This window comes from Rhododendron vialii, chromosome 9a (genome assembly GCF_030253575.1).
Source record: "Rhododendron vialii isolate Sample 1 chromosome 9a, ASM3025357v1".
Classification (NCBI taxonomy): Eukaryota; Viridiplantae; Streptophyta; class Magnoliopsida; order Ericales; family Ericaceae; genus Rhododendron; species Rhododendron vialii.
This window is the reverse complement of record NC_080565.1, coordinates 28,675,849-28,691,972: the sequence shown is the minus strand read 5'-3', so window position 1 is coordinate 28,691,972 and position 16,124 is coordinate 28,675,849. Positions and strand designations below refer to the sequence as shown.

General features: G+C 37.4%; 2 protein-coding genes across 2 annotated transcripts; one reads left to right on the top strand and one right to left on the bottom strand.

Moving 5' to 3' along the window:
* Window positions 1-26: 26 nt before the first annotated feature.
* On the top strand, window positions 27-4,114 carry LOC131300835 (lysine histidine transporter-like 6). The gene is made up of 8 exons (XM_058326839.1): window positions 27-240; window positions 330-469; window positions 884-1,267; window positions 2,497-2,890; window positions 3,171-3,276; window positions 3,396-3,487; window positions 3,588-3,656; window positions 3,755-4,114. The coding sequence occupies exons 1-8, from the start codon at window positions 208-210 to the stop codon at window positions 3,851-3,853; spliced, it is 1,317 nt and encodes a 438-aa protein (XP_058182822.1). The 5' UTR covers window positions 27-207; the 3' UTR covers window positions 3,854-4,114.
* Window positions 4,115-6,732: 2,618 nt separating this feature from the next.
* On the bottom strand, window positions 6,733-14,485 carry LOC131300833 (GDT1-like protein 4). The gene is made up of 13 exons (XM_058326835.1): window positions 14,221-14,485; window positions 14,058-14,126; window positions 12,561-12,620; window positions 12,409-12,456; window positions 11,280-11,368; window positions 11,130-11,166; window positions 11,002-11,049; window positions 10,369-10,437; window positions 10,104-10,148; window positions 9,942-10,003; window positions 9,395-9,467; window positions 9,208-9,298; window positions 6,733-7,085 (listed from the first exon to the last, which is right to left on the bottom strand). The coding sequence occupies exons 1-12, from the start codon at window positions 14,239-14,241 to the stop codon at window positions 9,227-9,229; spliced, it is 693 nt and encodes a 230-aa protein (XP_058182818.1). The 5' UTR covers window positions 14,242-14,485; the 3' UTR covers window positions 6,733-7,085; window positions 9,208-9,226.
* Window positions 14,486-16,124: the final 1,639 nt, after the last annotated feature.

Below are 16,124 nucleotides of genomic sequence, written 5' to 3'. Positions count from 1 at the left end.
ATAAAGAGTGTCATTAAGCACTAATGAATAAAATTTTAATGAAAGAAACCAAAGGCAGTAAAAGGAAGGGTAGCCAATTATACACATCCTCTCCTTTTCCTTTATTCCATCATAAATTAGAGCCCATCAACCACTACAACTACATGATTATAACAAGTGAGCTCTCACTCAGAAGGTGTCTGTGTGTGTCTTTGTGGCTTGCCAAACATGGTTTCAGCTGTTGCTCCACCAGCTCCTAAGGTAAACAATCACCTTAACTCAAGCCACCTTCAAATTTTCTGCTACTTAATTTGCAAACTTGTTTTACTGTTTTTGGAAAACTATGGCAGGAAGTTCCATCGGAGTATTCATGGGACGAAAAGGGTCCTCCCCGCGAAGCCAAATGGTGGTACTCAACTTTTCACACTGTCACAGCCATGGTTGGAGCAGGCGTTCTCAGCTTGCCGTATGCCATGGCCTACTTGGGATGGTATACCATAAACTAATTTGTTCTGTGTTTTTTCAAGTGTTTAAAAAGGTTTGCAAAAAAGCTCTCAAATTCATGGAAGTGTTGGGCAACAAACCAAACAACTGCACACATACACACATGCTAGCACGAAGAAGAATCAAACAATCATAACAAGAAATCTCTACACGAAGATTTACGTTGTTCGAAAAAGAATGTCTACGCCCACAACTCACACCAAATTCTACTATGCTCTTAGTACTCCTAGACAACTTCGGGAAGTCACGGGCCTTTCGTCCAGTACGAATCAGGCTTCACAAACCTGACAGGAAGGCATAGAATCAGCTTTGTTTTGTTATGACACTCCATGTAAGGTCACCGAGTTGCCATATCCCCCCTCTATTTCCTTCTTGTCTTGACACGCTCTCTCTCTAACAGGGGTCCAGGGACAATAGTGATGGTCTTATCATGGTGCATCACCCTGAACACGATGTGGCAAATGATACAGCTCCATGAGTGTGTTCCAGGGGTTCGATTTGATCACTACTACGACCTCGGTCGCCATGCCTTCGGGCCAAAACTTGGGCCATGGATAGTGATACCACAGCAGCTAATTGTCCAAGTTGGTTGTGACATAGTGTACATGGTCACTGGAGGGAAGTGCCTCAAGAAGTTCATGGAGATAGCATGTACAAACTGCACCAGGATCAGGCAGTCCTACTGGATTTGCATCTTTGGGTCCACCCATTTCTTCCTGTCTCAGCTCCCAAATTTCAATTCTGTTTCTGGGGTTTCATTAGCTGCAGCAATTATGTCACTGAGGTATATCCCTAATTTAATGGAGAGTTTTTTTATACCAATATATAAGATAACACCCTGCTGGGATATACTTCTTCGGCATTGATGCTATTTTTCATTCTCACCTTTAGCTTGCTGTAATCTCTTCTTACAGTTAATAAAATCTTTTCTTGTTATGAAAAAGACACCATATGCCTATACATATACATAACCAAATCATTCTGAACATTGTGCGTATATAGCCTAATGATAGGTCTGTCTCAAGTCATCGCCCGCTCGTAACCTCATCGTTGCGGATTACATAAGTACTGTTATTGTTGTTGTTGTGTCCCAAGTGTCTGCGTCCTTTTGTGCATAATGCATGGCCAATGTTTCTGTCTCCAGAAAACTTGTCTCGCCGCCTTGAGGCGATCTCAATTGTGTAATATACACAGAATCTCAAAATACATGAATCTTGAGATATGTCTGTCTTCTAGCTAAAATTTGTTCTGTAGATAAAATGCTTGGCTTATCGAGGTTTGAGACTTACATCTAATTTACAATGAACAATGTTTGAGTTGAGTGGTCACAGCAAAATTAGAAAAAAAATCTTAGACCTCAGGTCCATGGAAAAGTGAAGCACAAGTTTAAAATCCAGTAGAAGAACTACCTGAAAATTTTGCAAATTTTAAGGAGAATATGACAGTTATTTCTTTTCTTTTCTATGGTCATTTTAAGAACTATATTGAACTGCTATGGTGAATAAAACGAGGAAATGGAGAATCATATCTGGAGCAGCACACCGAACTACTGTAACATGAAAAACATGCCATCAAGCTGTCAATACCGAAGACTAAATATTACTAGGCCTGCGTTCGGTTTAAGGACTTATGGAGCGAATTACCAGGGAAACGAAACTGATATGCAAGTCGATCAAACAATAGAACTAGCTGCTTCATTTCATTAACCTCTTAATTTTTTCCTTTACATTTTTATTTTCCTCCGTTCATTCCTCCTCAAATTCATGCCTAAGCGAACCACTGATTCCAGCACAAGGACCGGAGGCATGCCAACAATCAAACATAAGTAAACTTTTCCTATTTTTTCATTAAAAGCCTTTCAGAATAAATACTGCACTTGAGAAATTTTGCAAGTTTTATAGCTCAGAAAAAAACTGTGCTTACCCGTGAATAAGCCAATTTGAGGTTGACATAACCAGAAGTAAATGATTAATAACTCACACTTAAACTCACTTGAGCTTCTGTTGGTTTCAGCTATTCAACCATAGCCTGGGTTGGTTCCTTGACCCATGGGCAAGTTGAGAATGTGAGCTATGCATACAAGAAAACCAGTGGAGCCGATTACATTTTTCGTGTTTTTAACGCGTTGGGTCAGATTTCATTTGCCTATGCTGGGCATGCAGTTGTGCTGGAAATTCAGGCAACAGTTCCATCCACTCCAGAAAAGCCCTCCAGAGTACCAATGTGGAAAGGCGCTGTTTGGGCCTATTTTATCAATGCTATTTGCTATTTTCCGGTAGCTTTCATTGGATACTGGGCATTTGGGCAAGATGTTGCTGATAATGTACTTGTGGCACTGGAGAGACCTTCATGGCTCATTGCTGCTGCTAACTTAATGGTGGTCATCCATGTGATTGGCAGCTACCAGGTATTTCAAAAAGAAAAACAGCAGGGCTGTGTTTGGATGAACAATTTGCTGACGTTTACCAAAGAAACAAACTTCAGCATTTCATTATCTTCGTAGCTTTTCCTTTCCCAGCATAAATTCCTCCACTCACTGTCCAAAAACAGCCCAAGACATTCTACAACACAGTAAACTTATGCTGCTTTGCATGCAGTCTATACTCATCTGTTCGGTTCGTACACATTTATTAGGCAGTTAATCACTATAGCATTTCCATATGCATATCGGAAAAAAAATGTTTCAGGTTTATGCAATGCCAGTGTTTGACATGCTGGAGACGGCAATGGTTAAGAAGTTGAACTTTCCCCCAGGAATTGCACTAAGAATTCTAGTTCGCTCTGCCTATGTTGGTGAGAATTAATCCTCCTAAAAATCTATCAAAGCAGCAAAATTTTGATAAACAAAGTTGAACACACACGCTCGCACACAATTTTCATTGACAATTTTTTCACGACTTTGGTTATTGCAGCCTTCACGCTTTTCATTGGTGTCACCTTCCCTTTCTTCGGCGATCTTCTTGGTTTCTTTGGTGGATTTGGTTTCGCCCCAACTTCTTATTTCGTAAGTCGAATTACCCTCATATAAGTTCTGACTTTCCACATGAATATACCAAAATTGTCAATTGGTCGAGTATACTAATTTGAGCTGGGCATTGTTGCAGCTTCCCAGTATCATATGGCTGGTGCTTAAGAAACCAAGGAGATTCAGCACCTCTTGGTTCATCAACTGGGTATGCATTATTTTACCTATATATCTAAAAATTCGCATACATATAGTTGGTATCACAGTTATGCAAAGTTGAAATTAATGGTTTTCGTGTATTTTCAGGCGTGCATATACATCGGACTGTTCATTATGTTGTCGTCCACAATCGGGGGTTTGAGGAACATCATAGCTGATTCCTCTTCCTATCACTTCTACACATAAGAAATGATGTGATTATGCAAGAAGTGATTGATGTTCTCAGCATGTCTTTTCAGTATTGAGCAAGATTTCAGGAGAACTGCTAAAATGTCGTTGTCTCGAACCCCATTTGGATGCTAAATTAACCAGGAAAATATGTCCGTAACAGATGGGATTAATTCATTTGTGGAAGAAATTTGAGTATTTGGGCCAAGGAACTTTGTTAATTACCGATGCCTTTCCATAATGAATAAAAAAGACAAGTCCTTCTTGATTTGGCTTTTATTTTTCTCTTTGATCTTTCTTCTTTTTCTTCCTTTTTTTGATTCCAAAGTCCACTTTTTTCAGTAGCACAAAGCTATTGCCTTTTAATTTCCCTAGCACCAAAAAAGAAAGATACTAGCTTGCAGCAGAACCGCTCTTTCTGCAATGGTGATCCATCACATCCATCTTTATTGGCATAAATGAGTTGCAAACATTTTTCTTATAACGCAAGGTAGTTGAGTCAGGTTACGCACACTTCGACGGATCCTATTGGTCCATCACATCTTTCTTTATTGGCATAAATAAGTTGCAAACGTTTTTCTTATAACGCAAGGTGCCTGAGTCAGGTTACGCGCACTTCGACTGATCCTAGGAACCGATCCAGCCATCCACAAGCTGGGCCCCATTGAAAGTTGTACGTACCGATCCCAAAGGTGTTGATAGCAGCTGACACTTTAACGTACTTTCGTCCACCAAGAAGGTTTTGATAACTGAAAAAAGTGTTCGTGAGCTGAATATATATGATTTTAAGCATTTTCCTTAAGACACATGTTAACATGCTTGAATTGATCTATTGTAAATGCTGAAAATATTCTTGACGGGTATTAATTATCAAAACACGTCATGGCCCTCATTTTCCCTATTGTAAACTCTCACGAAAGTGCGTTCTATTAAAAATGTTTACTTGTTTTCCAAAGGATTCTTCTTCTTTTTTCAATGGATTAATTAACAATAAGACTCCATTCTCAAACTAGGAAGGAATGTAATCCCCACTCTTTATACTCCAGTTTATGCCAAAATTCTTCCGGAGGGAGAGAAGGTCAACTGGTGTCACTTGGCCCCACCGAATTTTGAATTTATTTCTTAATATAATTGAAATTTTGCACCGTTTTAATAATTTGACCCGACAAATTTAAAGAAATTGCCCGAAGAATGAAGCATTTTCACTTAAGTGATAAAGTCACCGTGTTTGTTTTTCCTTTTTAACCCTATGATTTTGCTAATAGGTTGGATAATATACGCATATTATTCGGATACCATTGCACATATCACAAATTTCATGCACTTTTCGTAGGTATTGAACGTTTCTTGCACAATAAACTAATAGTAATACATATTAATTTTGTAACTAGCAAATAGAAAAAAAAAACATATATTAGTTTGGTCTTGAGTCGAAAATCTTGCTACGCCCCTGCTTTATACAGTAATCTTTTCGGGGAGAAATGATCCACCTCACAATCAAAAAGTAGTTTTGGACCCGAAATAAAATAAATTTCATTCATTCTCTTTGTTCCTAACATCCAAACATAACCCAATGAAGGAGTTTTTGATAACTCAAAAAGTGTTCACAAGCTAAATTTATTTATTTATTTTAAAGAATTTCTCTTTATCCACTTGTTAACATCCTTGAAAGGAGTTGTGCATCCTCATGAAAGTGCATGCTTCAAGAATATGGAATTGACTATTTCAGACTTTTACCAACCGATGCTCCCAAAACACTCCTTTAACAGGGCCCATAAATGCACTTGCAAATAAATACTGTTAACCATAAAAAGTTAAAAGGTAACATAGACTCCCACTGTTGGAAAGAATAAAAAAAAGAAAAAGGCATGATTATAAAAGCTTTACTTATTTATTTATTCGGTATTTGAATTTGAACCTCCACTAAAACCCAGACCAGATGCTTCTCCAATGGTAAGCTTTGGACCATTTCAAAGTACTACAGTACTTAATGATTTTAATACGGGGAAATCAACATTTCCTTTTCTCCTTTCACTTTCTCTGAAAAAGTAAAATCTACTTTTCTTTGGTCTTTCGAATGTGACAGTATTTGAAACAGCTCAACAAAGGCAGGACTTTCCTACCAGTTTGCAAATGGAATGCCCAGGTAATTTGCACCATTTAATAAATACCGGTGACGCCTTCAAATTGTTGACGCAGCAATAGGAATGTGGTTATGAGATACGCAATCAAATCCTTCCACACTATTGAAACGGATTTTGATATTTCTCATTAATAATATTTTTTTTCGGAAAAAAATAAAACTTGGACAAATGCAATAATATTTGGCTGTTAAAAGTACTTCCAAGATAGAAAATAGATTTCAAGATAAATCAATTGGTATATTCTACATATTGCATCGTCAGAACATCAAACTATGGAAAGACGGTTGTTTGTAATACAACAAAAGTTAGGTTATGTTTCACTTTCCTTGTGTGCATATATATATACGGCGCTATGTTCTCTTTGATCATACGAAATTACAAGATGATTAATAAACTTATAGGTGCGGATGATGATCAGGTCATGACGTCAATTTTCCACAAAGCAAGAAAGACTCTTTAAATAAAATAACACCATACTGATATAGTGAAATGAGATCTTAAAAAAAAAAAGGATTTAGTGAAATTCTTCGGCAAGGGAGAGAGCAGCATAGACATGTCCCTGATGCCCAAAGGGAAGTAAAAAAATCCCTCATCTCCTGCTTTCACCAGGAGAGCAAAAGCTTACATTGTGTAATCCAGAATAAAACATGGACATCATTCCCTTGGATCACCTTGCTCGAAAGCCCCTAATCAGAACATATATAATCCTGTTTAAGTTATTTCCCTCCTAACATGCAGTATTTGAACCGATACTTTAAGAGAACAATTAAATGTGGCCACTCAATTAACCACAACAAAATTTGGTCCATTCGGTGCATAGAATGATGCCCACTGATGCTTAATCCTAGTCAAATAGCCAGCAACATGTATCTAATGACAACGAGGCAGAACAAAAATTCATCCACACCAATATGCCAAGCAGGCATTGCCTGGACCTTGAATGGTGTCAACTTAAAACAATTAGCACTTAACTAGCAGTTCTATCAGGCCATTTGGCTGTCTTCATTACAAATATATTGCCTTCGCGGCAATGGAAGAGAATGCTCCCAATAATTAAGTGTATGGGTCTCCTTTGGTTCACGCTTCACGCGGGTGTCCCTTGTTATCTGTATGCACCAAAGGAAACAAAAAAAAAAAAACCCCACGAAAGTCAGCATTACTCATAGATCCCTCTACAATAAGTAAACATATTTCTCCAAGGTTGAATGAAGTCCTCTTATTAACTTGGTTGAGGTAAAAATCTTGGCCTTGATCCAATGTCCAATGAACTGCCAGTACAGGCCTCCTTTGTGTAGGCCAAGACTAGGCCTGCAGGCCTGTATCTGGTTCGACAAAGTATCCATCCCAACCCAACAAATAGCCAAGTATAATTCCAATTAGATCATTGATGGTTGATTTTAAATACCGAGCCAATTTACAAGTTACTCTATTATCCCAGTCAACATTGAATTCCAACTATTTTCAAGTCAATTCAGATGCATTATCGTTACTGTATATGACGTTGATAATTAGATACTATTAAAGATGACAAGGAATATAACAAAGAAATAGATCTTACAACAAGGATAATAAAGTGGCATTTAAGACATTCCAGCACATGATATTGGAACAGATCCTACAAACCTTTTTCATGTCATATTTTCTACATTGTATCAAGATCGTGATACCCTTACAGTTAGTTTTCTAGTTTAGTACATATTGGATTTGCTTCAAGAAAATAAGAGATCATCCATTGATGCCCTAAAGTCCAGTTATCTATTATATCAATGGAACATGTCTTACTTAGCCAAATCGGTAGTTCACACCAGAAGGTCAAGGTTTTGAGCTTTCCCATAGGCAAGACCCCTCCCTGGACTACGGAACCCTAATACAAAAAAGGTGTACCCGAAGCTCCCGGGTTTGGGGAAGGTTGATGCATGCAGCCTTATCCCTGCAAGCAGAGAGGCTATTTCCGAGAATCGAACCCATGACCTTCAGCTTCAAGCCACAATGGGGCAGCTATGGTTGAGCTAGGTCCACTAATGTGAACAAAGAGAAGGAACAAGTATTGTATCTTATTGTTAGAATTCTTGTAGGGTTCCAACCTAAAACCAATTAGCAATAGGTGCAGTAGCCTCTAGATTATATTAACCTTGCGTGGGTAGCTTAGGTAAGCGATGTGGAATAAAGCCTAACACTCTCCTCAAGTGCAACCCGGTAGCAAGTTGATGTACGAATTGACAAGGTCAGCCCAAGGCTCTGCCTACACCTCCAGTTTAGAAGCCGCAAACTTAATCCTTCTTGTACGCTCGAAGCTCTCCGTGAAAAATTGCAGAAAACACGCGTTAATTTAACTATAGATAAGGCTCAGGCTCAGCTCCACTTCTGGGAGGACTTAATGGAGGCTGAGCGTCAAAAAGAAATTGATACGGGCTGGGACTCAACCACGTGAGGTGAGGGCATCCAAGACCTAACTTTGATACCATGTTAGATTTCATGGAGGGTTCTAACCTAAAACCAATTGGCAATAGGTATTGCAGCCTCTAGATCATCTTAAAAATTTGCAGAAAACACGAGTTAATTTAACTATAGATAAGGCTCAGGCTCAGCTCCACTTCTGGGAGGACTTAATGGAGGCTAAGCGTCGAAAAGAAATTGATACGGGCGGGGACTCAACCACGGAAGGTGAGGGCATCCAAGACCTAACTTTGATACCATGTTAGATTTCATGGAGGGTTCCAACCTAAAACCAATTGGCAATAGGTATTGTAGCCTCTAGATCATCTTAACTAAGCTTGAGTGGCTTAGGTGAGCGATGTGGGATAAAATCTACCACATATTAAAGAAGTGGTTGTGCTATGACTCAAAAGAGGCCGTTTCCAAGAATTGAACCCGTAACCATCAGGCCACAATGGGCCAGCTTGCTTGGGTGGCTTAGGTGAGCGATCTAAGATAAAGTCCACTCCCCTTCACATGCAGCCCTGTAGCAATTGGAGGTATGACTTGACAAGGTAAGGGAATTGACGGGCGGTGACTCGACCACGTGAGGTGAGGCCACTAAGAACTAACCCTGATACCATGTTAGATTTCTTGGAGAGTTCTAACCTAGAACCACTTAGCAATAGGTTGTGTAACCTTTGGATTGTATTAACAAAGCTTGGGTGGTTTAGGTGAGCAAAGTGGGATGAAGTCTAACACTCATTAAAGAGGTGCACTGGGCTATGACGCAAAAGGATGATCAATACTCACCATAAGCAATGTTACAATATCATGACTCAACAGATGACAGGAAGGACTGGATTCCGAAAATTATGAAAAGAACACCACCTGAGAATGCAACCTGCACCAGAATTAAGACAGCTTTGTGGTTACACATACTGGAAAAAAGTATGTAGACTGCGAAAAAGGAAACAAAACCGCAAGATTCGTCATTTACAAATTTCTCAGATATCTGAGATGCCAAGCTCTTTCCTCCCAGGACAGCAGCAGTAGTGCACAATGCTTGCCCTCTGGTAAAGGCCAAAAAAAATCAGCTCCACAATGTTATTCATAGAGTAATCTGATTACCCAAATATCACAAAAATTGACTCTAGTTTGCAAAGACAAAAGAGAAGAAGCGGAATACACACTTTCTAAATGAAAACCAAAGTACTGTATTCAGGTGACATATAATTTCAGGTCAGTTTTACGGTTTCACACAACCAAGATTGAGTGATTTTAACAATCTTGGCAATCATTGAGATCTTAATTCACCAAATCCAAGGTGCACAAATATTACATGCTTATCTACCATGTGGGCGAATGCGGTGGTGAATGTGATTCGTGGGCGTTTATGAGTTCCTGAGAGAGAGAGAGATGTGACTTCCGGTAAACTCTTTTGACTAATAAATTCCGTCAATAGAAAACGGAATGTCACCAAGACTAGCCAAAAATGACCGATAAAAAAAACTCATATGAATAGGTTGAGAGATTTATTTACTTACAAGATTCCACCAAGGACAACACCAAATGGGTTCTCATCTGCAGCTAAACCGATGGTAGCTAGCTGGAAGGATAAATGTAGAAGAATGAATGGAGCAGTTGTGGTAATGGTTGTGACACTCGGAATGTGCACAGATATACGTTACTTGTTTTCCGAAGCTTACCTGACTTTTGTCACCCCACTCACCAAAGAATGTAATGGAAAATGCCTGTAAAATGGTCATCATGAATCAAAGAATTTGTAGCAAAATACTAACATTGTTCGATTTTAGGTTGTATTTGGGATCGAAGATTTGGATAACGAAAATAGAAGGAAATGGAAAAGTTGAAGATTCTAACCGTTGTGAGTTGTTAGATCCTTAAACTTTTCTATCTCCTTTCCTTATCCAAATACTACCTAAAGAGTATGAAATGGATAGAAATCAAAACCTTAAGAAAGATGGGGGAGAAGAACTGAGTAAGAAGTTGCCGCCTTTCCTTTTTCAAATCATCATCAGCCTGAAAGAACATGATATGCATAAAATACTTAGAACAACAAACATAAGGATCTGATAAATCCATAACTAAGTTGATACTTAAACAGAGCAACGAGATAATGATCCAAGTTAATGATATGACCAAACCAATAAAGATGATGGCTAAAAACCAAAACTGAGCATTTAGTTTGCATTTTGGAACATTTCATGTTAAAATTATATATCAACTTAACTCTGGGGCACAAATACATTTTTGTGGTTAAATGGAAAAAAATAAAAATAACAGTTAATCAACTGAATGGAGTTTTTCCACTGTATTGTTACATAATTACAGTGACACAGATGGATCAGAAAAGATTATGGCTTACATGTGCAAAAAAAGAGTTTGCTAACTAAATCACTACAAAACTATTGGCTCGAAGAAAGAATTTAAGCAAGTCATGTGAAGACTCGAAGTGTCTTATCATCTCCTCAAGAAGAAGCATTGATAGAAAAGCGCCAGAACAATCATAAAAAAAATGCAAAGAAAATAGCTCTGCTGTTCTGCTCACCACAGTCGAAGGAACAAGGACAGAATAGTTCTTACCTTGCTACGCTTCTTTACACTTCCATTATTAGCTTTCCAATCAGCATCCTAATAGCACCATAAAGGAAATAATCAGAAAGAATCTGGCAATATATCAAATAAGTCATTTGGGAGAAAAGTAAACAAACCAATTTGGCTTCAACTTCAGCCAATTCTTCAGACTCCCTAAAGGATGAAACAGTGTCAGACTCAAGTAGAAGCAAATCAAAGAGGAAGGAGAATTAGCAGCTATATAAATGTTGGTGAAGGAGGCAAAAGGACAATGAGTAATGTGTTACCCTTCTCCTTTAACTGCGTCCCATAAAGACCATAGCCCAAATCCCAAGAATAACAAAGTTGTTACATGATGAGTCCATTTACGAGAGATCTGCAAGATTACAGGAAAACAAGAACAGAAAAAGTAAAATAACAGGACTTTATGATGTGAAAACACTTGCCTCAAGAATGAAAGTTTGTTTCCAAAATACTTGACACATACAAGCAGTCAAGTGTTAACCATTTAGGACATAAGATTGAATACTTTCGCTGTTTTGCAAGACCTAAAGATTTCAGAATATGTAGGATCAGTAATCACTTTGAATGTGGCCAGAAGGTAAACAATCTGAAAAGGAAATATTTAGGTCGAATATCATTCCCAGGTTTAGCACCCAAGCCAAAAACATGGAACTCTGATTTGCCAAAACTAGCCTTAATCACTCGAATACATTATAATCCTTTGGCTACTCCCTTCCCAAGTCTGTTTCCATTTTAAGTACACAACATTCTACATCCATTACCTTACGAAACAAAACCTACATATACAGCTAAACTGATACAAAATAACTAAAATAAATCGCTCTGCTTCTGGTGCCTAATGAGTAAAACTACACATTAACGGTCGTCCAATACGTATAACCTATGATGCACCGACACAGACACCGATACCGACACGGACACGGACACCGAAACCGACACCAGGACACGGAAATTCTAAAAAAATGGGGACACGGCGGGGGATACGCCACGTGTATGTATATATATATATATATATTTATTTATATATATATATAAATAATTAATTAATTATTGTTTAGCACCCAGGAATTTTAAAAAATTATAATTTGGCCCCAAATTTTTTTAAAAAAAATTACAATTTGACCCCCAATTTTTTCAAAAATTACAGTTTGGCCCCCAAAATTTTAAAAAAATTACAGTTTGGCCCCTGCCATGTCCCCATCGGTGTCCCCTGCTGTGTCCCCATGAAAAATTCAAATTAAATTATGGGACACGCCACGTGGCGTGTCCCGTACGTATCCCCGTGTCCGACACTGTGATACCTCGACCTCGAGAGGTGTCGGTGCTTCATAGCGTATAACCAACACATCAGCATCAAGTTAGCTGTGAGTGTCCAAACTTTATGACTCTTACCAGATTTGGAGCAGCCCAGCCAACAACAGCAGAAAGAATAGTCATCACCTACAAATCAGCAAATATTCTCTCCTCGTAAGGCATAAAAACCAGACAACAAGATCAAAACAAAGAAAAAAAATTTGTCAAGGAAGTTGCAAGCAAAGACTTACAATCAAAGCTGTCATGCACCCTGACAGAACAAGTCTCCTGGGGTAGCGCATTGCCAAGATCTAAAAACAAGCATCAAGTGTCTGATAAATTTCTGTACAGAAGATTCAGAAAGGCAAATATATAAAGTAAAACAATAGAAAAATCTACTGCATCTTATAACGGTCCTCTAAGGTGATTAGTGGATTGGTCCGTATAACAAGGTAAGTGCCTGCCAGATTCCAGTGATGTGTTCAAACAAAAGCTGAAGCACTTCTTGTTAAGCACTTTAAATAAGTTTTATTTGTATTTTGTGTGGTTAAAATCTTACGATTCACGATATGTATCTTACAGTTGATACCTTCGGAGGTATAATCACTATGTGTAATCAACGTATCTCTAGGTGTAATAAATCTTACGAAATATATACAAAAAATAATGCATTATGCAATTTTTTAGCATCTTTTCACAAAGTACTTGAAAAAGTTAAGGAAGAAAAGGAGAATCTATCCTTCCAACATGATGAAAAAAACTAGTAATCTCGAAGAGGTCAAAAAGAGTAATAGGTAATGAAAACAGCATTGATTCTCAAAGTTGTGCAACTGTGGTTTTTGGGTACCAAGTTCGTTCTTATTCTTCCCTTAAAACACTCAACAAATTGATTCTTGCCACTCTCATTCTCCTATTCAATTATAATAGAAGAACCTTACATATATTCAAACTCTTCCGAAAACTCAAAAACAAACCTGAAAAATTAAGTATGTCCGTCTAACCATTTGGAAAGAGCAAGGATATCAGGTTCCTAATACACAACCTCCGCACAATCCATTAATTGCATGCTTTAAAAGATTCACATCAAAGTCATTTAAGGAATTCAAATCGGTGAGAGTAGAAAATCAACATCCACATTCTCCAAAATTTAATTACCCTTTCAAGTTGCACTATTGCACTTTAAAACAAGGTTAAGAACAAGAAAACAAAATCACTTAATTTGAATTGGAAAATGAAAAGAAGAATAAGAAGGCCATTTCGTAAAGCTAATTTTTCTCACAATGGGTCAAAGAACTAAAATATACCCAGAGTTACAAGGGAAAAGGCCCAATTTAAAGCAAAAGATTTTTAACAATCTGTTGTACATATAGTCTTATCCTCCCCTGTAAGCCAAGTAAGTGTTGGGTTCGCTCAATTAAAGCTAGAATGGAATGGCTATTCCTTGTAGAGCTCGTATCGTTAAATCAATTACAGAAACTTCGCCACAAATGGAATTCTCAGTCACCAATCATATGTGAATGACCATTCAATTAAGGGGCCAATAAATGACAATTCCAGCAGACCAAACACTACTTAACATCTTTATAATCTCCCAATGAAATAGTAATAATCACATTGGCAAATATCAAACAGTCAATTGCCCAACGAATACGAAACCTATTTCGCCATTTAAAAAATTAAAACAAAAAGAAACATAAATAGATTAGGGGCAGCGTAAACCGAGATCAAAACAACCAAGCGCAACTAACCGCGGCGGCGAAAAAGGTCTTGTCGCCGATCTCGGAGAGCACCGTAATGGCAAGCGACTTCGTGAAACCCTAATCCCGCACCAAAGCTCTCAACATTATTCAATATTGAGCACAAATTACAAACAAGCAAACAGAGCATAAAAACAGAGTTTGAGCTAATTACTTGGGCAACAGAGAGACTCATGTTCGATCAGATGAGCTGCGACGGCAGCAGAGAGACAGAGAGATAAACCGAAGAGTTTGGTAGAGACAGAGAGAGATGAAGGCGTGAGTCAGAGGTTATACATACACATTCAAGGGTGTACGCATATATGAAGGCGAGTTGCTGCACTTGACTTTGACGGAATATGCTGGGTGTTGTGTGTGTATGTGTTTTTTTTGAGAAGACGGAGAGAGAATCATAAAATAAAGAGAGGGAGAGAGAGAATCGTATGGGGGGCTGAGAGCATCCACCACAATAAATATTTTTATTCTCCTACGATGTCATGTCTCTGGATCCCGTTTCGGAACGTAAAATAAGTACTTATTTTTTAAAAAGGTAATTTTAAGCTTAAAAATAATACTCCGTATGTTTACGCAAATAATTTTTCTACCAATATGGATCTTGTTTAATAGATCTCATCAAGATCTTTAATACGGTGCAAAAAGAATTTAAAAATTATTTTTTATTTACATTATTTTTGAGTTTGAAAATGTGAAATAAGCTGCTTATTTTTTATGAAGGTTTTTGAAATGGGCCCAAATACGCTCTCCGTACATGTCCATCGCGTCTCTAATTAGTTCCGTTACACTTATCGCCCGAGTCGTTTGGTCCACCGCGCGAGCAGTTTCGCCACTATGAACTATGAATTAAGAAAAAATACCTTCTGATATGCAATTGTACTAATTTTTTACGGAACTCCATAAAAAAAGGCTGTTAATTTTGTCATTCCTTTTTTTTGTTAACGTCACTTCTCTATAAGTGTATTTTTTGTGCAAAATTATACTTGCAAGGGAGTGGCGTTAATAAAAAAGGGAGTAGCAAAATCATTTTCCTAAAAAATATGTATTTTAAAATTTATGGATATTTTTTTTATTTGTGTGGGGTCCAGAGGGGGCCCCAATTAGGCGTGCGGTGAACGTAGCAATATTAAAAGATGTCTCTGGTCCTATTGGTCATTTTGTTAGTCAACAATCAAAAATAAAAATAAAAAAAACCCATAGAAATTATTTTTTATTTTAAGTAGTCAATTTTTATACTTCATCGAATTTTTTTTTCCCTGTAAAAAGTCATAGAAATCTTAGATTGCGTGTACCTTATAATTAAACACTAGCTTATAATTTATGTCAAATGTGTCTAGATATTGTATGATAATAAAAAAAGATGAACAAATGTATAGTTGTAAAGAGTGGTTCAAGATTATGTCCCAATACCTTTTTACTATGTGGTTGATTAAGTTGAGCTTTTCAAGTTCTAAAGGTTCTTTCCGCACTAAATTCTCTAGAAAATCTACATTAACTGTCCCCTAATCTTGTTGAAGCATTTTAGATTATAATTTGTCTTTTCAAATTCGATTCTATCGGTATTGGATAGGGTTTTATAAAGGATGGCTCTACACCATAAATATTAAAATAAAATATTTTTCACATTCATGAGTTTTTTCTGAGAAGTTTGTCTGTAGTTTATTGGCTTTAGACAAGTTTTTTCCGCTTAATGGACTTTTAGTTAATGTATGTGAGGAGAATGATATGTCTCGAAATTTGTAATTTGTTAGCTTTAGCCCATTTATTAGTTCATTTAGACAAAAGGAAAACTTAGTCTCAGAATTGAATACGGTCAGATTAACCAAGTGACAAGCATTTTTCGTATTTCTATTGACTAGTTCAATCTAGCCAACTACTAAGACTACATAACCAAATGAAACTAATGTAATTTTCCCCCATGAATCTCCCTCTTTCCTTCTCATTATAGAAGATGCAAATTTATATTTTCGTGGAAGATTGATTTTCACACTCTGTAAATTACTATTTGTGCGAAAATTAGTTGTATAAAAGGAATGATTTTCATACTCTAATTTAGAAATACAG

Excerpts from the sequence above, each read along its gene's own strand:
- LOC131300833 (XM_058326835.1), bottom strand. The coding sequence starts at position 14,241 with ATGAGTCTCTCTGTTGCCCAA. Across the intron at positions 12,621-14,057 it reads AGACCTTTTTCGCCGCCGCG|ATCTTGGCAATGCGCTACCC; the intron begins GTTAGTTGCGCT and ends GCTTGTTTTTAG. Across the intron at positions 9,299-9,394 it reads CTCAGATATCTGAGAAATTT|GTTGCATTCTCAGGTGGTGT; the intron begins GTAAATGACGAA and ends ATTCTGGTGCAG.
- LOC131300835 (XM_058326839.1), top strand. The coding sequence starts at position 208 with ATGGTTTCAGCTGTTGCTCCACCAGCTCCTAAG. Across the intron at positions 3,488-3,587 it reads TCGCCCCAACTTCTTATTTC|CTTCCCAGTATCATATGGCT; the intron begins GTAAGTCGAATT and ends GCATTGTTGCAG. Across the intron at positions 3,657-3,754 it reads CCTCTTGGTTCATCAACTGG|GCGTGCATATACATCGGACT; the intron begins GTATGCATTATT and ends GTGTATTTTCAG.